This window comes from Chelmon rostratus, chromosome 5 (genome assembly GCF_017976325.1).
Source record: "Chelmon rostratus isolate fCheRos1 chromosome 5, fCheRos1.pri, whole genome shotgun sequence".
NCBI lineage: Eukaryota > Metazoa > Chordata > Actinopteri > Chaetodontiformes > Chaetodontidae > Chelmon > Chelmon rostratus.
Genome location: NC_055662.1, coordinates 7,959,194 through 7,979,207, shown reverse-complemented (window position 1 = coordinate 7,979,207; position 20,014 = coordinate 7,959,194). Strand labels below are relative to the sequence as shown.

At 42.8% G+C, this 20,014-nt stretch overlaps 1 protein-coding gene across 4 annotated transcripts in view; it reads left to right on the top strand.

Annotated features, from left to right (window-relative positions):
* The window catches only part of rusc2 (RUN and SH3 domain containing 2), a 41,492-nt gene extending 25,126 nt beyond the window's left edge, over positions 1-16,366 (top strand). For 2 of the 4 annotated variants that reach the window (XM_041937366.1, XM_041937367.1), the window contains exons 4-12: positions 4,507-5,196; positions 7,779-7,952; positions 9,113-9,189; positions 9,984-10,158; positions 10,418-10,523; positions 11,504-11,550; positions 11,694-12,771; positions 13,291-13,449; positions 13,789-16,366. In XM_041937366.1, the coding sequence (XP_041793300.1) occupies positions 4,507-5,196; positions 7,779-7,952; positions 9,113-9,189; positions 9,984-10,158; positions 10,418-10,523; positions 11,504-11,550; positions 11,694-12,771; positions 13,291-13,449; positions 13,789-13,996 (2,714 nt within the window). In that variant the 3' untranslated portion in view covers positions 13,997-16,366. The remainder of the gene's footprint in view (positions 1-4,506; positions 5,197-7,778; positions 7,953-9,112; positions 9,190-9,983; positions 10,159-10,417; positions 10,524-11,503; positions 11,551-11,693; positions 12,772-13,290; positions 13,450-13,788) is intronic. The other 2 variants (XM_041937369.1, XM_041937368.1) reach the window with 2 other exon arrangements.
* Positions 16,367-20,014: the final 3,648 nt, after the last annotated feature.

The following is a 20,014-nucleotide window of genomic DNA, read 5'->3' as shown; positions in this document are numbered from 1 at the left end:
AGCACTCAGCCACAACAAAGAAAGATACTGTTTTATTCCTGCCACATCCTGTCATGCTGTTCTGTAGCTGAGTCTGACCTCTGACCTCTCTGCAGAGGAAGACAAATGAAAAATTACATTTCCTAAAGGGATTTTAAAAAACCTGACACATTTAGAGTCATACTAGCTGAAAACAAGAAGTGATGCGTTTTAGATAGTTTGTTTGGAATAGATAGTGATATTGCTCTGTCCAGTTAGATATAAAAGTAAATAAGTACAAGAAGTACCTGTATGTTGCATTCCTAAATCATTAAAAGAAGTTCATTAAAAGTTAGTTTCAATATTGATAAGTAGGATTTATACTGAGTGGTTAAATATGTAAAGAAATACACGAAGTGGAGTTGTTAAAAATATCCAGGTAGTAAATAAATGTGTACTTCCAGCCACAATGAACTGTCCCACACACAGAAACTCACACTTGATCATATATATCTTAGGGAGCTCAATGTCCGAAATATAGATGAAAAGGAAAATACATCACTGAGGTGTCTGAAAGACCACAAATAATTTAGCATCAGAGATGTCACCAACATAAAAATGAACAAGTATCCCGAGGAGGAGGAATTTTACAGGTTTTGCGAATACAGCCGCTTGCAGACCTGTGCAGGCAAGAGCATGAGGCCATATCTGAACAAGCTTTAAAAGTGTGAATGGGGCCCTGAGGCCATGGTGGTCATGGTGACTAAGACAGGATCTTCTAAGGCCTAATTCTGATCAAGTCATCATTCTGACTCTTCATCAAGGCCCCCAACACTGATAAAGGCTGGAGGACCTGAAAGGCCCTCGAAGCGTCCATCATATCATATAATTTAAGTGAAATAGTAGTAGAGTTTTTGCATGAACAGACACCACCATCACCTTATGAAACTCAGCTCAGTCTATGCTTCCTGCTGTGTGTGTCTGGCTAGATAAACACACCCGCCGCCGTGTGTGTGTTTATCTAGCCAGACACACACCAGACACACACACGAGTGCTTGGAATTCCGTTGGAATAAGACCAGTGACAGTAAGACCAGTGAGTGCACGAGGACGGGTATGTCCCAGGAGCAACATCATCATTTTAGGAACATTTGAGGAAAATAAATCTCTTTGTACAAATTCATTATGATGTTAAAATGATGTTTAATTAACAAATGACTTCCACTTCCACTAATTATTTTGTTAATTGATGTCACCATTTCATTTACACCTGTAAAAGAGAACAAGTGATACTTTTCATTCTATTCAAACCCCATAAATTTCATTTCCATGTAGTGCTACACTTTCATGTTAAAACTAAATCCAAAGAACAAGTGAATTTCAGTTAATTTACTGAAAAACTCTCTTTAGTAATGATTTAAAATGCATCACACCAGCTTCATGCAAAATGAACCATCTAGCCCTCAGGTCACCATTACCAGCCTCCACAAGTATAATCAAACAATTTTCTGCTTCGTTTACGCTGGATTGGATCGCTAGATTATAAAATAGGTGCTTTATATTCTTCCAAACTCATGTTATGAATCTCAGTTGTGTAACTCGAGCGATGAATGGGCATGGTATGTACAGCATGGACTATATGTAGGTCAGTATGCAGGAATGTAGGTATGCATTCCACGGTTGCCTCCACCCAAAACCTACCGTCTGAAAACACTCAGACTCTGTAGACGTACACTAAATCTTTTTCAAGAATAATTCACTTCTTTACTGTTCATTTCAAAAAGATGGCCAGAAATTTCATTTAAAATATAGATTTTTTAAAAGTCAGTATTTACCTCCAAAGCAAGCATGTTTTTAACATTTAGTACAGCATTCCAGCTTTAAACCCCTATTTTTTTAACTTCTTATTTTCTGTTTGGTCTAAATGTGGCATCTGTAAGGATAATATTATTTTGTAAGTTAGGCCTGATTCTATTATTTATTTCTGGCTAACAATTAAGCCTCATGTACCACACATTAACCACTAGGTGGCAGAGTAGCCAGTTTTTGGGCGTCGTACTACAGACTATACATGAGAAGTTCAGAGAAGTGTGCATTACAGAGTCAGAGCCCACAGAGAGAGTGCGTGTATCTTATTGCTCCTGTGCTAACACATGAAAACTTTGCAGAGTCTTGCTGTTGAAGCAATTAATTAACACTTTTTCTACACTATTAATGCTGTCGTTGCTTGAGTGGTGTGACATGAACACAAGGACATGATGTAAATGAAATTTCAAAGCATTTTCTTACAGGGAACACCAAGCCAATGATCCAATATCTACACACATTCTCATCGAAAAACTGAAACACAATGTGCACATATACAAACGTCTGTCTTCAGTTTTTCTAGTCTGCCACATATTATCTGCAGAAATACAGACCCGATGCCACCTGCACCATGTGCTCTGTACATTTGCAGTCACATGGTTACAAAAAAGAACCAACAAACAATCAAACCAGGGATATCATCAAACTATTACCATCAGAACAAAGGTGCTTGTGTTTAATTCAATGCTTATATTGATAAGCAATGAATTTATTAGCAAAAACTGCATTAGAATGGAAGTAAATACTTCCAGTTTCTCAAATGTGAATATTTGCTGTGTTTCTTACTGTTCTGTGATAGTAAACTGAATATTTTAATATATTTTAAGACACCTGAGAAATTGTGATGGAATTTTTTACGATTTTCAGACATTTTTAAATTGCAGAAGCTAAAAATAGTCGTTAATTATCATATTCCCTCACTAGATTTTCAAACAGGGAAAAAAGAACAATGGAATAAAGACAACAACAAATAAATCTATAATAATTGGCTACTGAATATACAGGTTTCTTGTTTCCACAGTCCACCAGCTCAGATGCTGGAATGAAAGAGCAGCTTTAAGCTGGTAAATTGTGGCTTGTTAGCTGACTGTTGCAGTGAGAACAAGGAACAACGATAACATGGAAGGCAGGGGAAGACTGATAAAGAGATCTGAAGAAATGGGTCATCCCTAAGAACAAGGTGTGTCTATTATATGCCTCAAAACAAGCCTCTAACACCATGTTCATATAGGCTGTGATGATGTAAGATAATAATGAGAGGCTGTGCAGCGTCTCACTACATATATTATTCATCAGACTTCACTTGAGTCAGCTGCGTTGTTTCACTGCAGTGTACAGGCCTCTTTAAAAGCCTTTGGGAAGCAGCCCGCTTGCTAATGATGCTAACATGAAGTGCAACAGAACTGCAAAGGAAAAGCCTGTGCCGTCTAATGGATTCGTCTGTGAAAGAGGAGAGAGGCTGAAGAGAGAGAGGAGGCAGGGAAGAAGCAGATGGGAAGGGGAAAGAGGAGAGGTGGTGATGGGGAGGAAGAGCAAAAGGAAAAAAATGGCAATCAGAGGGATGACGGAGCAGATATAAGAGAGCCAGAGAGGAAGTCTTCCTGTCCTCCATCACCAGTGAGAGCTCAGACCAGCTGGGTGTGTAGCATTCCTCCTTCCTCCCTCCTTCAGCAGTTTCCTACTGCAGCTCAATATCGCCCTCTGTGGCCAATAGGTGCCACTGCACCCAGCCCAGGCGGCGTCGGTGGGCCGGCCGTAGGGTGACAAACAGCTTGCGCAACACGGTCAACGTCACATGCGCCTCTGTCTGTCATGTACTGCACTGGATCGAGGAACACACACACACACACACAGAGAGAGAGAAAAATACACTCAGATACTGACTCAGTGGAAAAGAAGTGCAGAAAAAGGCTTCTCCTCGCTGGTGTCTCTCCTGACGCAGTGCCTTCAGGTTTAGTCTATGTGTGTGTCCTTGTGTGTTCCTCTGAATGTGTATGTGTATGTGTGTGTGTGTGTGAGTGTGTGTGCACATGGGTCTGTCAGAGCAATGTCTAACAGTGGCATGGTTGTCTGTCATAAGGCCTGTTGACTGTCGTGGTTCATGACTGGCAGTTTACTGTTGGTCTGTGTTTTTGCCTTCAGTTCTAACCTTCATGTTTGTACAGTTTAAGTCTAAAGTGAATTAATTGATTAGTTGATCTATAGAACTAATCATAAATATTTATTTGTATGTTTACTGGTTACGGCCTCTGAAATGTGACCATTTGACTGTTAGAAGTAAGAAGCAAACAATTTGAAGATGCTTTAACTGATCAATAAAATGCTAGTTATTAGTTGCATTATTCACAATCCTCTGCTGTAGCAAACATTGCATTCTACAGTTGCCAGTTTGAGGTACACCTACATAAAACTAATGCATTCTATATATTCAGTGTACCAGACCTGCAAAGAATCCCTTCAAGAAAGTTCTAATGTTTAGTTTTATTCAACTTTAGATCATTTTAAAGGCTGTAGTTTTTGGTGCTATTGCATTGTATTGTGTTGTACTGAAAAATATAAGATATAATTTTATGATCATTAGTTACAGCCTCGGATTTCCTCTCCTCTGCATATTTCTTTGTTAAATTTATGTGACTCCTCCATCATTTCCCCATCCCTGCTGTCCATCTTGTGCTCATCCAGGCGGTCTCTCGACTTCCTCAGACAGCCGCCCGGCGGTGGTCCGCTACAGGAAGGACCAGCGGCCCACCACCCTCCCCATCCAGCCCTTCACCTTTCACCACCAGTTTGCCTCCAAACCCCCGCAGCCCAAGCCACTGCTGCCCCTGCTCACGGGCTACGTCTCTGGGATGCAGGCCCGCTCCAGCTCCGGCTCCGGTTCTGACTCTGGAGGTCCGGTGGGGGAGGAAAGTGAAGATGCAGCTGAAAATGTGCACAGGTACCAGGGGACTCTGGCTGCAGCAGCCCCTCCTCCTGGCTCAGTTCGTCCTTCGCCTCTTGGGAGCTACTCCCCTGTTCGGCTCCAGGGGGCGTCCAGCTCTGGAGCTTGCTCCACCTGCACCCCAAGCCCTCAGCCACCACACAGCCTCTCCTGCCCGCTTTCAGCAGGCCTGGGTCCTCTGCACACCCCACCAACGGGAAAGCAGGGAGGGGGTTCAGTGCAGTTACCATCTACTCCTCCACCTCCATCTCTGGGGGCGAAGAGAGGGACGGTGCCACCAATGCTGCCAGTGGTGCAGGGACACTGTTTCCATCGTGGAGCTCTGGCCAGTTTACCAGCACTCCACAGTGACACACTGAGCCCGCTGGGCTGTCTGGACTCTGGAAACCACGTGGAGGGAAGCAAAGGACCTGGAGCCAGGACACATAATGGTAGGTTCCAAAGAATTCTAGTGTGCCACAAGATGTTCTCCCCTGAAGAAAGTTAGTGTTGAAATCTTAAAGGACCAGTCTGTAGGATTTAGGGGGATGTATTGACAGAAATGGAATACAATAGTCAAAGTAAATAAGAATATTTTTTGTTACCATAGAATGAACTCATTTATCTCCAGTGGCAGCAGGTCCTCTCCCTGCCCAGAACAGACAAACCAAACACTGACACTCCAGAGCATCTTTTGTGAGTTTTGCAGCCATGCATGTTTGGAAAGGGAGGAGTGAGGCGAAGGTTGTTCAGTCGGTTACAATCTGCAACCTCACTACTAAACCCTACTGACTGGTCCTTTAAAATGTATTCAAAAGCGAACTTAAATCATTAGATACAGAAACAAAAATACAACAGATTCATCAGGGTTCAAAGCTGTTCTGAGGTTTTCCTTAAGTTTTGCTTTGGATAAACACGATTACAGGGATAACACAGAAACAACACAAAAGTCTCTGTGTTGACTCATTTTAAGAGGAAATCCCAAGCTAATGAAAGTGTCAGAGCCCATGGAAATGTTTTGAGATTTTTTGTTTTCTAGTCATTTGTCACTCCTAAAGATGAAGATAAAAGTGGCATCACTCACCTTTTTTGACTATTGCCTTTGTCAGTCACACACAACAACATGAAGTATGACCCCACTAGTTCCGGTATGTTGCCACACTGGGTTCAGATTTTTCATATGTACCCGCCTCTTTTTTCCTTTAACTGCATGACTACGGTCATCTTTCCTGTTTTGCTCCTCTTTACCACTGCACTTTACATTTGCTTTCTTGCAACTATCAGTCTCTTGATGACACAACCCCAATTCCAAACAAGGTGGGACACTGTCTACAGAAACAGAATGTGATCGTTTGCGAAGCCTTGTTGACAATTCCAAACAATACAAGGACAACATATTTAATGTTTTACCTCATCAACTTCATTGATTTTTGTAAATATCTGCTTATTTTGAATTTGATGCAGCAGCATGTTTCAAACATGTTGGGACAGGAGCAACTAAAGACTGGGAAAGTTGTGGAACGCTCCAAAAACACCTGTTTAGAACATTCCACAGGTAAACAGGTTGATTGGTAACAGGTGATAAGGCTCAGTTGTTCACAAGCAAGGATGGAACAGTTAAAGAATGTTTCTTTTGGCACATAACGAAGCACAAAATAAGACAACAGAGAACCTGTACTGTTGAGCAACTGAAGTCAAGCGAGAATGGCAAAGAATTTTGCTTTCAAAACCTCAACAATTACTGTCCTCAGTTTGCAGTTACTGAGTGCTGTTTTAAGAAAAGGTGATGTAACACAGTGCCGAACATGACCAAGTTGTAGGATCAAATTCGGAATGAGTGTATATTTTCCAAAAAAGGAATACATTTTTTTCAGTTTGAACATTAAATATCTTGTCTTTGTACTGTATCCAAATGAATACTGGTCAAAAAGGATTTGCAAATCATTGCATTCTGTTTTTATTTACTGTTTACATGGCGTCCCAACTTTTTTGCAATCAGGGTTATAGAATCAGTCAACAGGTTTACGTTAAAAGGTACAAAAATGTAATATAGTAATTTGCAGTTAGTAGTCTAAAGTTAGTCGACCCTCACAGTGCAAGCAGTCGTGCATGGAGAATTAATGAAAACCACCTGCTTTGAAATCACTGCACATAATGGAACGTTTCGGCCCACAGAGGGCAGTGCAGCATTGACTCTGGATTCAGAATCTTTGCAGTTTTAGTGTTTTGCTGCTTTAATCAGACGACAGACAGCTGCCCGGGTTTTCACTTCAACTGTTAATAACTTAGAACAATTCTGAAGTTCTGTGTAATTCAGATGTTTGAAGCTAAGCTCTTGTACATTCTTACTGTTGTCTTTTTCTCTTTCTTCTCTCCCTTCATGCATGGACTTAAATCTTCTCCTGTCCTCCCTTCACCTTTTCCGCTTGCCCTTCTTCCTCTTCTTCTTCTTATCACCCCTATATTTCTTTTATCCATCTACTCAATAATCCATCCTTTAACCCTAACACCACCCCTCCCCAACAGCACACCACCTCTCTCCCCAGGCTCTCAAATGGAGGGAGTACCGTCGTCGAAACCCTCTGGGAGTGGAGAGGGTCTCTGGGGGGCACACTGGTAACCTGGAACCCCGAAGGAGTGGGGGACCACGACCTGCCAGACGGAACGTGTTTGATTTCCCTTCGGCCCTCTCTAGCCACGCGCTGGGACGGCTCAATGGTGCTCATGATTTTACTGACAGTTATGGAACGAATGCAGCATTATGCACATATTTGAAAAGCGGACTTGGTTACTTGAGTCCTTTTACTTCTTTAAGGAGTTAAAGGTCCACAGAGTGCACAATCTGAGGGTCACTGACAAAATATCGCTGCAGGGTTCTTTGGAGAACAAATATGTTGGTTCATAAAGGTGTCTCTCAAAGTCTCAAATACAGTTGCATTCTTTAGGATCCCTCACGCTTTTAACAGTGGTTGTGTGTGTTTATATGTGTGTCTGATCATTTGTGTGTGTGTGTGCGCACATGTGTCTGTCTCAGCAGGGGGCCAGTCGGCTAAGCTGCAGCAGAGCTACAGCGACTTCCTGCCGGACTACTTCTCCCTGACCGAGAAGCCTCCGGAGGAGTTCTGCCTCTCCCCCGACGCTTCAACTTCCTCCTCCTCCTGCTCTTCCTCGCAGTCCCACATCTCTGTGGACCTGACGCAGAAGAGAGGTGAGGCTCTGTGTGTATATGTGCATGATCGACAGCAACAGTGGGGGTCAATTAGAAGTCTCTAAATATTTAACCACTGAATGCTAAACGACTAAATGTCAAACAGTCAGCTGGTTTTCTCATTCACTGTTCACACAGAGTACTGATGCAGTATTTGTCTCTCGGCGTCATTTGACCACTCTCGGCTTTTCCTGGAACCCCTTTAGGAACTCAGGAGCTTAATAACTATTTCTAGAACTACAACTACTTCATTATGTGCATTTAAGTACAGAAAGCTCGTTTTCTTCTAGTTCATGCGCCAAAAAATGTTTTGCACAGTGCGTACAGTGTTCATTCAGACTGGTTGATAGTATCAACATCATGATATTTGAACAATGTCATAAAGCAGATTCTGTAATAGTCAAAAACTGAGCAAGATAAATAGAGATTTCTCAAACAGACAAATCCATTAAAAGGAGTTGTTTGTCATGATTTATCAAACAGACTTTAATTCCTTGCTAATACACAGAAGAGCCTTCGTCAGAATAACACCTCTGTTGCATTCATTGATATGTCTTATTAAGTTAAGCTTATAAATGTCAGTCAAGCTGCCAGTAGAGGAATACACTGGTTTGTCCTGTGAGCCACAGAAGAAAACTACCACACAGCAAATAGAATCAAATAACAGTCTCAGGTTACCGTTTCGAGAATCGCATTTGCTAATGATGCAGTGTTGTTGTCGAGGAGAAGGGATGCTTTTGAATGGTGGTTGAATCAAGTGCCTCTCGCTGCAGAAAGGCTACTTGACAGTAAGGAGAGTCATTCAAGGCCTCTTGAGGCAGCAGTGTGTTGTATAATGAGCAAGGAGATCATCCTTCAGCTGGATCATCCAGGTTTACATCGTGCCCCAGAGATATTTCATTCATCTAACTAGCCAAAAAGTTTTGCCTGCGTATATGTCCGAGCAGGCTGACAGCACACAAATAAGTTCACGCACAAAGACAGTGAAGGATGTAGGAAAACGTGTGCTACATTTGTTAGAGCCTCTCGCCTGCCTTTCACCTGCAGAGGAGGGGAAAACAGGAAATCATGGACTTAAAAGACAGTTGCATCAAGTGACATTTGGATAAAGGATAGCTGACGAACTCTTTCTTTATTCTTCCCTCCCTGAACTGCGTCAGGTTTGGTGAAAGCCGTGAACACAGCGGTGGATCTCATTGTGGCACACTTCGGCACCAGTCGAGACCCAGACGTGAAGGTAGGAGTTTTTTGTTGGTCAGATCGATGACTGCTAATGACCGCTTGGCTGCTAATACACAGTTCTTCTGTAGTTAAAAGGAGTCCTGATTCTGCTGGCTCATTAAAGCTCACACAGCAGGATTTAGAGGCTGCGTCAGCCTTTAAATAACAGCTTATTAATACCACTGAGGCATAGCAAAGTACAAGAGAACATAAAACCTTCCAGTTGGTCAGTTATATTATCTGGCGTTCACCATTCGTCTTGGTTCAGTGATTAAGTTAGTGTATAAAATCTTCATTCAGCCTTCATTCTTAAAAGTACTTTTGCCTCTCCAGATGTGTAGCATTCATCTTCTCTGTGTTTTTATTAATTATACAGCACATAAGGCGTGGGACCACCACCGCAAACATTTTCAGAAATTTGATTAGCCTTTTGTGACTTTTGCTTTCTTCAGCGGCTTCAGTCGGAAAACAGCATTTCCGGCTCGTGATGTGTTTATTTCCACAGAGCTGATATGAGAGTTTGGAAACCAGAGAACCGGAGGGAGAGCAAATATAGCCTTCAATCACTCAGTGATTCAAAGCTAGAGCAAACAGATAGTATAACAGATATAGCAGCTGTATCAGCATTCTGATTCTTCATTATGACTACTCACAAGTACAAACAATTGTGTGCTTATCTACACAAACAAAAGCAGTTTCAGCAAAGATGGACGAGACATGTTGCGTCATCCTGTTCCTTTGATCCCACATCTTGCCTCCCAGTTCTTGATTTGTTTCACTTTCCTTTCCTTTATCCCAAAATCCTGACAGGCTAAACTGGGGAACAGCTGGGTGAGTCCCAACGTGGGTCACCTCATCCTGAAGTACCTGTGCCCGGCCCTGCATGAGGTGCTGCAGGACGGCCTGAAGGCCTACGTGCTGGACCTGATCATCGGACAGCGCCGCTGTCAGCCCTGGAGCCTGGTGGAGGCGTCCACACAGCTGGGTGAGAGCAGCGGCGTATATTCTCCTGTTTTTGTCATGAAGTGGTATGACTACTGTCTGAAGCCCACAGTTGTACTATCCATGATTGACTGCTCTGGGTTAAACAATTGCTGGCCCCAAACCCACTTAACATACTTTCTATCTTTTTATCTTGACTTCTGGTAAAATAATACATATGTGCAGTGACAGCAACCACATGAGGTAATGTATCAGGCAAGGGTAAGGCGCTTCTGGGTAACATGTATGTTTGTCTCCGTCAGGCCCGTCCACACGCGTTCTCCACAGCCTGTTCTCAAAGGTGAGCCAGTACTCTGAGCTCACAAGCCACAGTATGAGACTCAATGCCTTCATCTTCGGCCTGCTCAAGTGAGTCAGTTTTCTTTATCCTGGTTGTTACTGTCATTCTCATCCTCATATTCTTTACAACGATGGTCCTCGTCCTGGAGCTCAAGATCTTTAAAACAGCTGTAATCGATCTCACATCTCATTTTTTTTTAGCTGTCCAGCCCACTACTGTTCAGATTCACTCTCTCTGCTCAAGCAGCTGTTTTCATTAAAAACGACTGTACAGCACAAACAGCACACAGACACAGTTAGAGACTAACTGGTGCGCATAGTGGAGCATTCAGCAGCTCTGAAGAGCCAGATATGTCCTTCATTAGTTTGTAGAGACCAAAAACAGAGCCTAAAGACACCAAGTCACCAAGTGGACAGAAACATGAGTCCAGATCAGTGATAATGTTGCAGCAGCTGGATGTGTAAATCAACAGCAACAGCTGTCTGCTAACAAGTTCACCCTATCAACTTTGAAGTTGTTATTACTATGGTGTCTTTTGTTTTATGTTTTTTTCTGCTGCCCTCAATTGGCCAGAAGCATCTTTTATTTCAGATTTAAATTAAATCAAGATTCCTACAGTAACTAATTGTAGGCCTTCATGGTGAAAAGCGACGTCTGCATGCAGACCCCCCCCCCGCACACACACACGCACACACACACACACACACACACACACACGTACACACCCTGGACTCTACGAACTCACTGAAGTGAACTCCTCCCCTCAGGAAAACAACACACAGACACTTTAATCACCACCAGTTGATAAGATAACTTCTTTCTTTTTGCACTACCATATACATTTGCACTACTACATTCTCTTAATGTGTCATTGTTTAGATTGTACAGTTTTTCTTTATATCTTTTTAAAATATGTCTTGTCACAGAGGTTGAGAGTAACATAATTTCGATTCTCTGTTTGTCTTGTACATACTGCAGAATTGACAATAAAGCTGACTTTTGACTTTGACTGACTTTGACTTAAAGTGTGTTTCTCCTCACATTTCAGCCTAAAATCTTTGGAATTCTGGTTCAATCACCTCTACACACACGAAGGTAGGGTTCAGTTGCTTAGCTTGTGTATCATTTATCCATCTTCAAATACCCACATAGTTATTTGATGTCCATATGTGCAGTGCGAGGTCTTGCATCTTCCGAATCTTGTTCTAATTCTACCTGTTTTGTTGAACTTTCCTCAGATATCATAGCAGCACACTACAACCCGTGGGGTTTCCTTCCCCTGTCACAGGGGGCCTGTCAGCCACTCTTTGAGGAGCTCCTCCTCCTGCTGCAGCCACTGTCGCTGCTCCCCTTTGACCTGGACCTGCTTTTTGAACCGCACCTCCTCCAAAAGGGCCAGGAGCACCTCCGTCGCAAGGAGCAGCTGTGCTCTGCGGGCCAGAGTGTCGACCAGTCGGCTCGCTCCACCTTCCAGCTCATGAGGGGATGGAGCACCACTGTGAGCGAAATGGTCAGAGACTCGAGTGCAGACGGGAAGAAAGAGAGGGCGGTGCTGAGACGAGAGGGAACATGGCCGAGGATGGAAGGGGTCGGGTCGAGGAGAGAGGGAGGAGGAGTGAATTCAAGGTTGAGGAAAGAGGGGGCAACAGCTGGGAGCGTGGCAGCCGGGCCTGTTAGCAGACAGACGATGATGGAAGTAGGGTTTGCCAATCTCTGGAAGGAGAGGGGGATGGGTGGGCAGAGAGTGAAAGGTGTAGGACAAGAAAGCCAAGGAGAAGGTGAGGATGGACAGGAGAAGGACAGAAGGAAGGAAAAAGACAAGGACATGGCGGATGAAGGGCGCCAGCGGCAAGATAGACAGGCAGGCTGGTGGTACCAGCTCATGCAGTCCTCCCAGGTTTACATCGACCAATCCACAGAGGGGTCAAAGTTTGTTAAGACTGAGAAGAGGAAGAAGTCATCAGAGAGACGACATGGCCAGCTACCGCCCACCAGAGAGGGAGTGGTGGAGGGGGCCGAGTCAAGCCAAGAAGGGGAGGGTTACAGAAGCAGGAAAAGCAGCAGCAGCTCTAGCGCGGAGTCAGCTGGATCCAGAGGAAGGCCTTCATGGATGGGCAGCCCGCCAGAGTCTGTTGTCAACCAAGAGAAAGAGATAAAACCTCTGAAGGTTGCAGGGACTGGAGCTCAAGCTGCCGCCCAAGAGGAAAGCCCCTCTCAAGGACAGAGTCTGCGCTGGGGCAGGCTCTTTGGGTCCAGTGTTGGTTCTCCTTCGAGGGTGGAGGGAGCTGAACAGAGGGCAAAAGCTCCCACAACCAGGCAAGTCTGATGATACACAATATTTTTCTTATTGTCAGCAAATGCCATCAAAACCAGCAATATATTGATCTACTAGCAAGTATCGCGTTGTGTATCAAAGACCGATACATCTTCCTCCTCCGTGCCATAGAAATCCATTATTGTCTAAAAGCTATTAAAAACACCAACTGCACCAACTGACATGTTCCTTCATTACCACGATCACACACCCACTAGTTTATTTTGATTTGATCCCACATGTGCTGTCCTGGTGCCATGAATTGCTACTACCATATACCATATACCAAAATAGTCCCCATCAAGTGCGCTATTTCCTCCTGTTTGAGTCCCACCAGCTAAAAAATACAGTAGCCAGCTGGAAACTGCTGACCTCTTATAACACATGACACTTTGTTTTTATGAGCCTTTTTTGAAAGATTTCCGTCTTCAGTAGGAACTAATGGGCTTGGCCTCAATTTTTATCACATTTTCTTTGACCATCAGTACAGGAAATTTCACATTTGTCCTTTTCTTTCTTAGGCCACCATCGGGTTGGCTCTCTCTTGATAGGTCTGTCCTTGGCCTCGTAGCTCAGACCATTGGAGCAGGGAGTGGAAAGAAGGCAGAGCCTCCAGCCACACCCACTCACACCCAAACTACGTCAGCCCAACCAGCTGAAGCCAAGCACCCATCCCCGTGGTAAGCATGGTGTCCTGTTGTGTGGATTATACTCTACTTCAACTCTATAAATCGACTTGGCCTGCTGACTAGCGTAAAATTGATCTGATGTTGCTTTTGATGTCAAATTGATTGATGATGTCTCCGGATTATTTTGTCTGACCAACAGTCCTAAAACCCAATATAGTCCAATTAATATCACATAAGACAAAGAGAAGAACAAATCCTCAGAATTAAGAAACTGCAACTCGGGTATTTTTGCTTCAAACATGACGAAAATATGACTGTTATTTTACTAATCGATCAATAACCTAACTCAACTCTGCTCACCCTGTATCCATATCCTCTGCCATTCCTCAGTGAAGTACGGGCATTGTGTCACCACATAGCCACCGAGCCCGGACAGCTGAGCTTCAACAAGGGAGATGTCATGCGGGTCCTGAGCAAGGCCGATCCAGACTGGCTGCTCTGCTCCCTGGGCTCCATGCAGGGCTTGGTTCCCATCATCTACGTCACTCTGAAAAGCATGGAGGAGAGCCAGGATGCCACTGGACTCGGGCAGTGCTGAGCCAATTAGCGGCAAGAGGCTATCCCCGCCACAAACAGAAGCCTGTTTGAGATAAAAACGCTGTAGAAAATCCGAAGATTACGAAGACGATGTACAGACACGTGCAAGGGACGCATGCAGGCTCGAACACAAACTCACATTGACTTCAAGGGGACATCCAGACGAGTTCGCATGCAAACATCCAAAAACCAAAAGACCAGACAAGAAGCAAACCCAAAGACGCTCCAACACGCTTCTCTCTCTGCGAGAAGGTGTGCTACTAGCTTAACTATGTGACTGTCCAGTCTATATATCATCCATCTCTACTTTCAGCAAAACAATGAGGGGCTTCTCACAGATGGGAGCCTTCACAATATAGTATATACTGTACCATGCCTAGCTGCACTTTGCTGTACTGTCTATACTTTCAGCTAGCTGTGCCACACTTTGAACACAGTGCTCAGTTATCGCACTCAGTCAAACGTCGACGTTGGTTCGATGTCCTGTCGCTTACTTGGTGCCGATCTTGATCTTTTAATTCACGTAAAAGCCAGTGAGTCCTTGCTTTTTTTAGTGAGATTTAAGGTGGTTGATGTAAAAGCAAAAATATCGTTAACCCGCATCGGCTCCAGTTGCAGAGGTGTGATTCAGCGTGTTGTTATTAGAGGAGTAGAAACCACGCAGGGGTTTGTTCTGATGGCTCTCCAACCCGAGTGAAAAGGACAAAAGAGGAGTGTGTCAGTTCTCCATCTGTCTTATTTGACCACTGCTCATCACAGCGTGTTTTGAGATGAAGGGGTGGATGGACTGAGAAGCAAATTGCCTTTTTTTTTCTCCCTCCTTTCCCTCACAAGACCCACCGCAGCTGGGGTGATTCAGTGGTTGACATTGTTTAAGTGCATGTAACGTTGCCAAAATGTTGACTTTTTCCCCTACAGCCCTGTGTCACTGCGGCGTCCTGCACCTCTGCCCCCCCCGTGAATCTCTCATCACAGGACACTTGACGGCTTTTGAAGAGGAGGCGCTTTAGCGAGTGGCTACAGCCTGGGCTGTACATGTGCATTCTACTGGTACATACTGTAAATGCAGTTCTATTTATTTATTGACCAGTCCACTCAGCTGAGGGAAGCATCTAAATGGACGGTTGCAGAAAACAGGGGAGGATGTCCAATGAAAGCAAAGCATAGCTGTGGAGATGTGTGGAGGCCTCGTTGAATGTGTTGGGGATCCACCCTGGAAACTGTAAGCTAACAAAATTATTGCTAATTAGTTCTACGTGTTGCATTTAGAGAGCGGGGTAAACGATCTTATCTATGCCTTAAGGAAAAAAGGGAAAGTTGCCCTGTTGGACACGTGAAGGCTGGCGGCCTAATATTTGCCCTGACGTTATATTTTGTATATACTATGACGTGTCTAACTGCACATTTTCCCCAGATTTATGTCTACAGAGATTCTTGCTGACATCAAAGTATTGTGAAGATACAGAGATGATATAGAGGTGATATTTTTTTGATGCGCAAAGGGAAACCCCAACACGTTTTGTGGTGGCTCTGTGGGCACTCCAGTGTTAGTATGCACATGCTACCTGCCATGCCCAGGTGTAAAATGTGGCCTTAGATTCAGAATGAGTATACCTGGATAGACGGTGAGTGCAAAGAGGTGCCAGGTCCAAATATTACACTTTATGAAATGGTAAAAGTCAATGTACATTCATTAAATAAATGGATGCTTGAGTAGTTTTTTGAAAAACTAACATAGGATATCATTTTCCTTTTCTTTTTGTTGCATCATTGTACAGTTTGTATAGTATTTGATTTCATCAGATCAATTTAACGCTTCAATTCACTGAACTGTAAATATATTTAAATCCTTCAATGATTAATTTCTGACATAGGTCTATGTATGAATGTTATTACTGATTTATTAACGCATTTTCCGTTTCGTACAGGAAGCAGGTATAAGCTTTAGTTTCAGTACTAACAGCCGTGATGACAGTTGGCCGTGGGTCATTTTCCTCCAGGCAGTTTGCTCTTCATTGACATCCTGTTCACATGGGACAGACAGAAATCAACACATAGTAGTGATGAAAAGCAGAGCGACATGGAGGCTCAGGGTTAAGAGGCAAAGGCAGATTCACTTTCGATTTGGCATTGAAATGTTGTGCTCTAAAATGCTACACTTGTAGGAGTGTAATAAGAGAGAGAGAGAAAGAAGTTGTCTTTCCGTCTCTCTCGTCTGTTTTTAATCTGCTTCCTCTCTCCCTGGCTGCCTCCTCCTGCCTGTAAATACCTTCAGCATCAGTGACACTGCTCTTCTCTCTGTGTCCAGGCTATATGGCGTATATACGTATGACATTATCAAACTACTATGGATGTTCAGTAACAAAGTGCTCATGTGATCACAAACTGAAATGGCTCCTGTGTCGTTTGTCCTTAACACAGTGTCTCCTCATTCAAAACCTTTTGATTATGAAACTCTGCCTGTGTACAAATGAAAGGCGACTGTAAGAAGTTTGTAGTTCAGACCATAAAAGAAAATATGAACAACCACAGTGTTTCAAAGTAATTACTAACTAATGCCAAATATGGTTAAATGCTGTCCTTTCATTGGTCAGATGTCCTCTTTTCTGGGCCACTACTCAAAACCTGACCTGACAAAACCACCTCCAGTATCAATTCCTACTGAAGTTTACTGATTGGCTCCTTTACAATGTTCACGATTCACTTACTCTCTCAGGAAACAAAATACAACACAGCAGTTCCCAACCAATGAAATAGCCAGAGGCTCAAGCTCGGATGTACACAAAACCAACATGCGAGCCTTGATGTTGCAACACGAGCTTGACGGGATATATATATATATATATATAAATATGAGTATTTGTAACTCATGTAAAAGCAGAGCAGTAATTAATGTTTCCAGAGTGGTTGGAAGTTTTTTGGATGTTTAGATACTTTGTTCCGTAGCTTGGCGCAGCTGGTTTTCTCCATGAGAGACGAAACTACAAACCTTTATAGATGTGTTGTGCTTCATCATAAAAAGATGAGCGAAGTATAACTATTATTTGATACAGAAAGTTGTTGACTGTCTTCCCTGAAATATAATATTGTATCAAGTCCAGCAGCTGTTGTCACAGAACGTCTGACCTGTTTCTGTAGACCAGCAGTAGATAAATGAAAGTGGACATCATACTGCCTGTTTCCTGCTGAGGAGGATGCACTTCAGCCACCAGATGGTGCTGATGTTGCAAAAGAAAGGACAGAGCAGCCGTGAGGTCACTGAAATGTAATATTCAGCATCTCTTGCACAAACAGTGCAGACACGCAGTGTTAATCATAATATATTTTATTTCTCCATTATACGTTTTCAGTCAGGCTATAGCGTTTGACAACCTGTATCCCTTCCTGTAAACTCAGGTTATTCTGAATCACCTGGAAAGGCCATCTTTGTGCTCCGAGCCTCACACCATCATATAGACGTAGTTTGCAGAACTACTTTGCAGAACTACGCTGTTTAAACGAGCAGAACGTTATTTGAGCTCTAGTAATGATTCCAGACTTCAGCTTTGTCCAACTTGAGTTGCATAAAATTACACACAAACGTATAGAATATGTGCAATTGGTGTTATGCAAATTTAGGCATATTGGGCTCAAATATTTTCCTGAATGATAACGGGATACTACATCAATCAGCAGGAACACCAGTTACCTACAATTCTCCACATACTATACTTAATATATGTGAGAAAACAGTTCTTTCTAATTGAAAAGACTCTTGCAGACACATTTTAGGGGATATCAGCGCTCCGGAGGTGAGGTTGGAGGTATCGTCTGTCCATTGACAAAAGACTCTTAACAAAAGGTTTGTTATCACCAGTTTGAGCATTTGGCTGCCGTCAGGTAAGTTTTCCTGTTGTGACAAGTCTGTTCAACTCCTCATTTAATCTTGATAGAATGTATTTTTTTTTAGATAATCAAGTTGGCTGTATATGAATTTAATCGGCCAATAAGAACTCCCACAATCACAGAGCCAATTATATATGGACCACATATGAGTGTAATGCTACACATATGAGTGTAAGTCCACGTACTTCTGGCCATGTCATGACTTTCGTGGAGTAACCTGTTAAAAATAAGATGTTTGCATTACTGCTTCACAGGCGCTGGGAAAACAAGCTACATTTTACAATTTGTATCAACACACAATTTACCATCAACAGGTTTAAATTTCATAATGATATCTGCCCAAAAGTACAGTTCAACAGCACCTCAACAAGAGCAGCAATCCTCCCATAATTGGTCCAAATGTATATTAGAGTAGTATCTCTGTTTAACATGCGCTTCTGAAAACTCCTTTGAACACAACAAATTTTTCTTTAATATATATATGATATATATATTTGAAAAAATACATCATATTGCAGGCAATATTTCTATGAATCATTCTTGCAGGGACATGACCAGACCTGCCTTACCTGACCCACTATTCATCAACTTGAGTGTCATACCAAGGAACTGTTCCATTAGATTCTCCTGAACAAGGAAGAAATAGTTTTCTATGGAAATCCATAATGAGGGTTGCATTTCCCCCCATTTAGTGGAATCCATCATAAGTGTGAGTGAGCTGCAGTATTTGACAACAGGGGGAACTTTCTGTTCTCAGGTAATGTTTAGAGTCGCGTTGCTGATATTTGAAACGTCACGTTGGCATCATCCTGATGTCAAAGAGATGATAAATGGTCACTTATTCCATTGCACTCACATGAAACCCTGCACCTTTGTTACCTTTCTTTCTTGGTAAATTTCATTTGGTAATTTCCTCTAACTTCCTGGCACCTGGATTCTTCCTGAGGGCTTAAAATTTGAATGAACACTGATTTCAGACATTCACTGGAGGAGTGGCTCTACTGCCAAACACCGAAAGTGTGAAATGCAATCCTTTATTTATCCAGGAAGTTTACAGCAGCTTTAAAAGGTGAATGGGTGACACCCCGCCTTTCAACTTGGATTAAAGTTTACCTGGATAAACGGATCTATTGTGGCGGTGGTAACCTCAAGGTCAGGGAAATCTGTCTGCTCATTGTTCCAAAGCCAAAAACGCTCTTTCCTTAAACAAACACTGTTGGCTTGAGCAAGGCTTTGACCCCACTTGCCTTTCTGATGTAACCTCAACATTGCCAATGACGTTGAGGTTTTAAGTTACTGTGAAAGGAGAGTTGTCTAAGCTCGCAAACGATATCAACTCAGCAGCTTTTTAACAGACATAAAAGCTCAGACAAACTGGATCTGCTGCATCTTTTTTTCTTTTCTGTCCACTAAGGCAAGCGTTAGTTTAACTCACAAGCTTCTGCTACTGTGTGTCTCCAGTAAGGACAGGAAGCGAAATCTGTCAAAGTTTGCAAACTGATGCACAATTTTAAAACAGAAACCCAAATTCACACATTTGTTCATTCATTCACAGTGGGATGTAGCTAGTGTCCAAAGAATAAAAGCTGCATCAAGAAATTAGCTATAAATGTAAGAAAAACAGATTATTTCAAAAGTCAAATATTCCTGTTAAAACTTCTCTCATGTGATGACATTAATTGGTTGTGCGGCTGCTGAATGTGAGGAAACAGCTTAGATCATCGAGAGTTTGTCAGAGTCTGCAGCCATGGCAACTCCTTGGGGCTTTGCATAGGCACAGCGTTGCTTTGAGTGAAATGCTAACGTCTGCATACTAATATTCTCTTTAATGCACACAGTGCGCTAACATACTGATGCTATGCAGGTATAATGTTGACCACATTCACTATGTTTGTTTGGACAAAAAAAATCTAAAATTTTCAACCCTACAACATTTGGGATTTTTTTCTCTTGGGCTATTTTGAAGGAAACTTTGCTTTCAACTTAAATTGTTTAATAAGATGTGCAATGACAAATATAAGCCATGAAAACAGCACAGACAAAAGAATGTGGCTTACTTTTCCCAAAGTGTTAATTTAAGGTGTGTTCAAAGCAGGCATGTTGGGAGCTGTTGTACGCTAATGTAGTTAGGGAC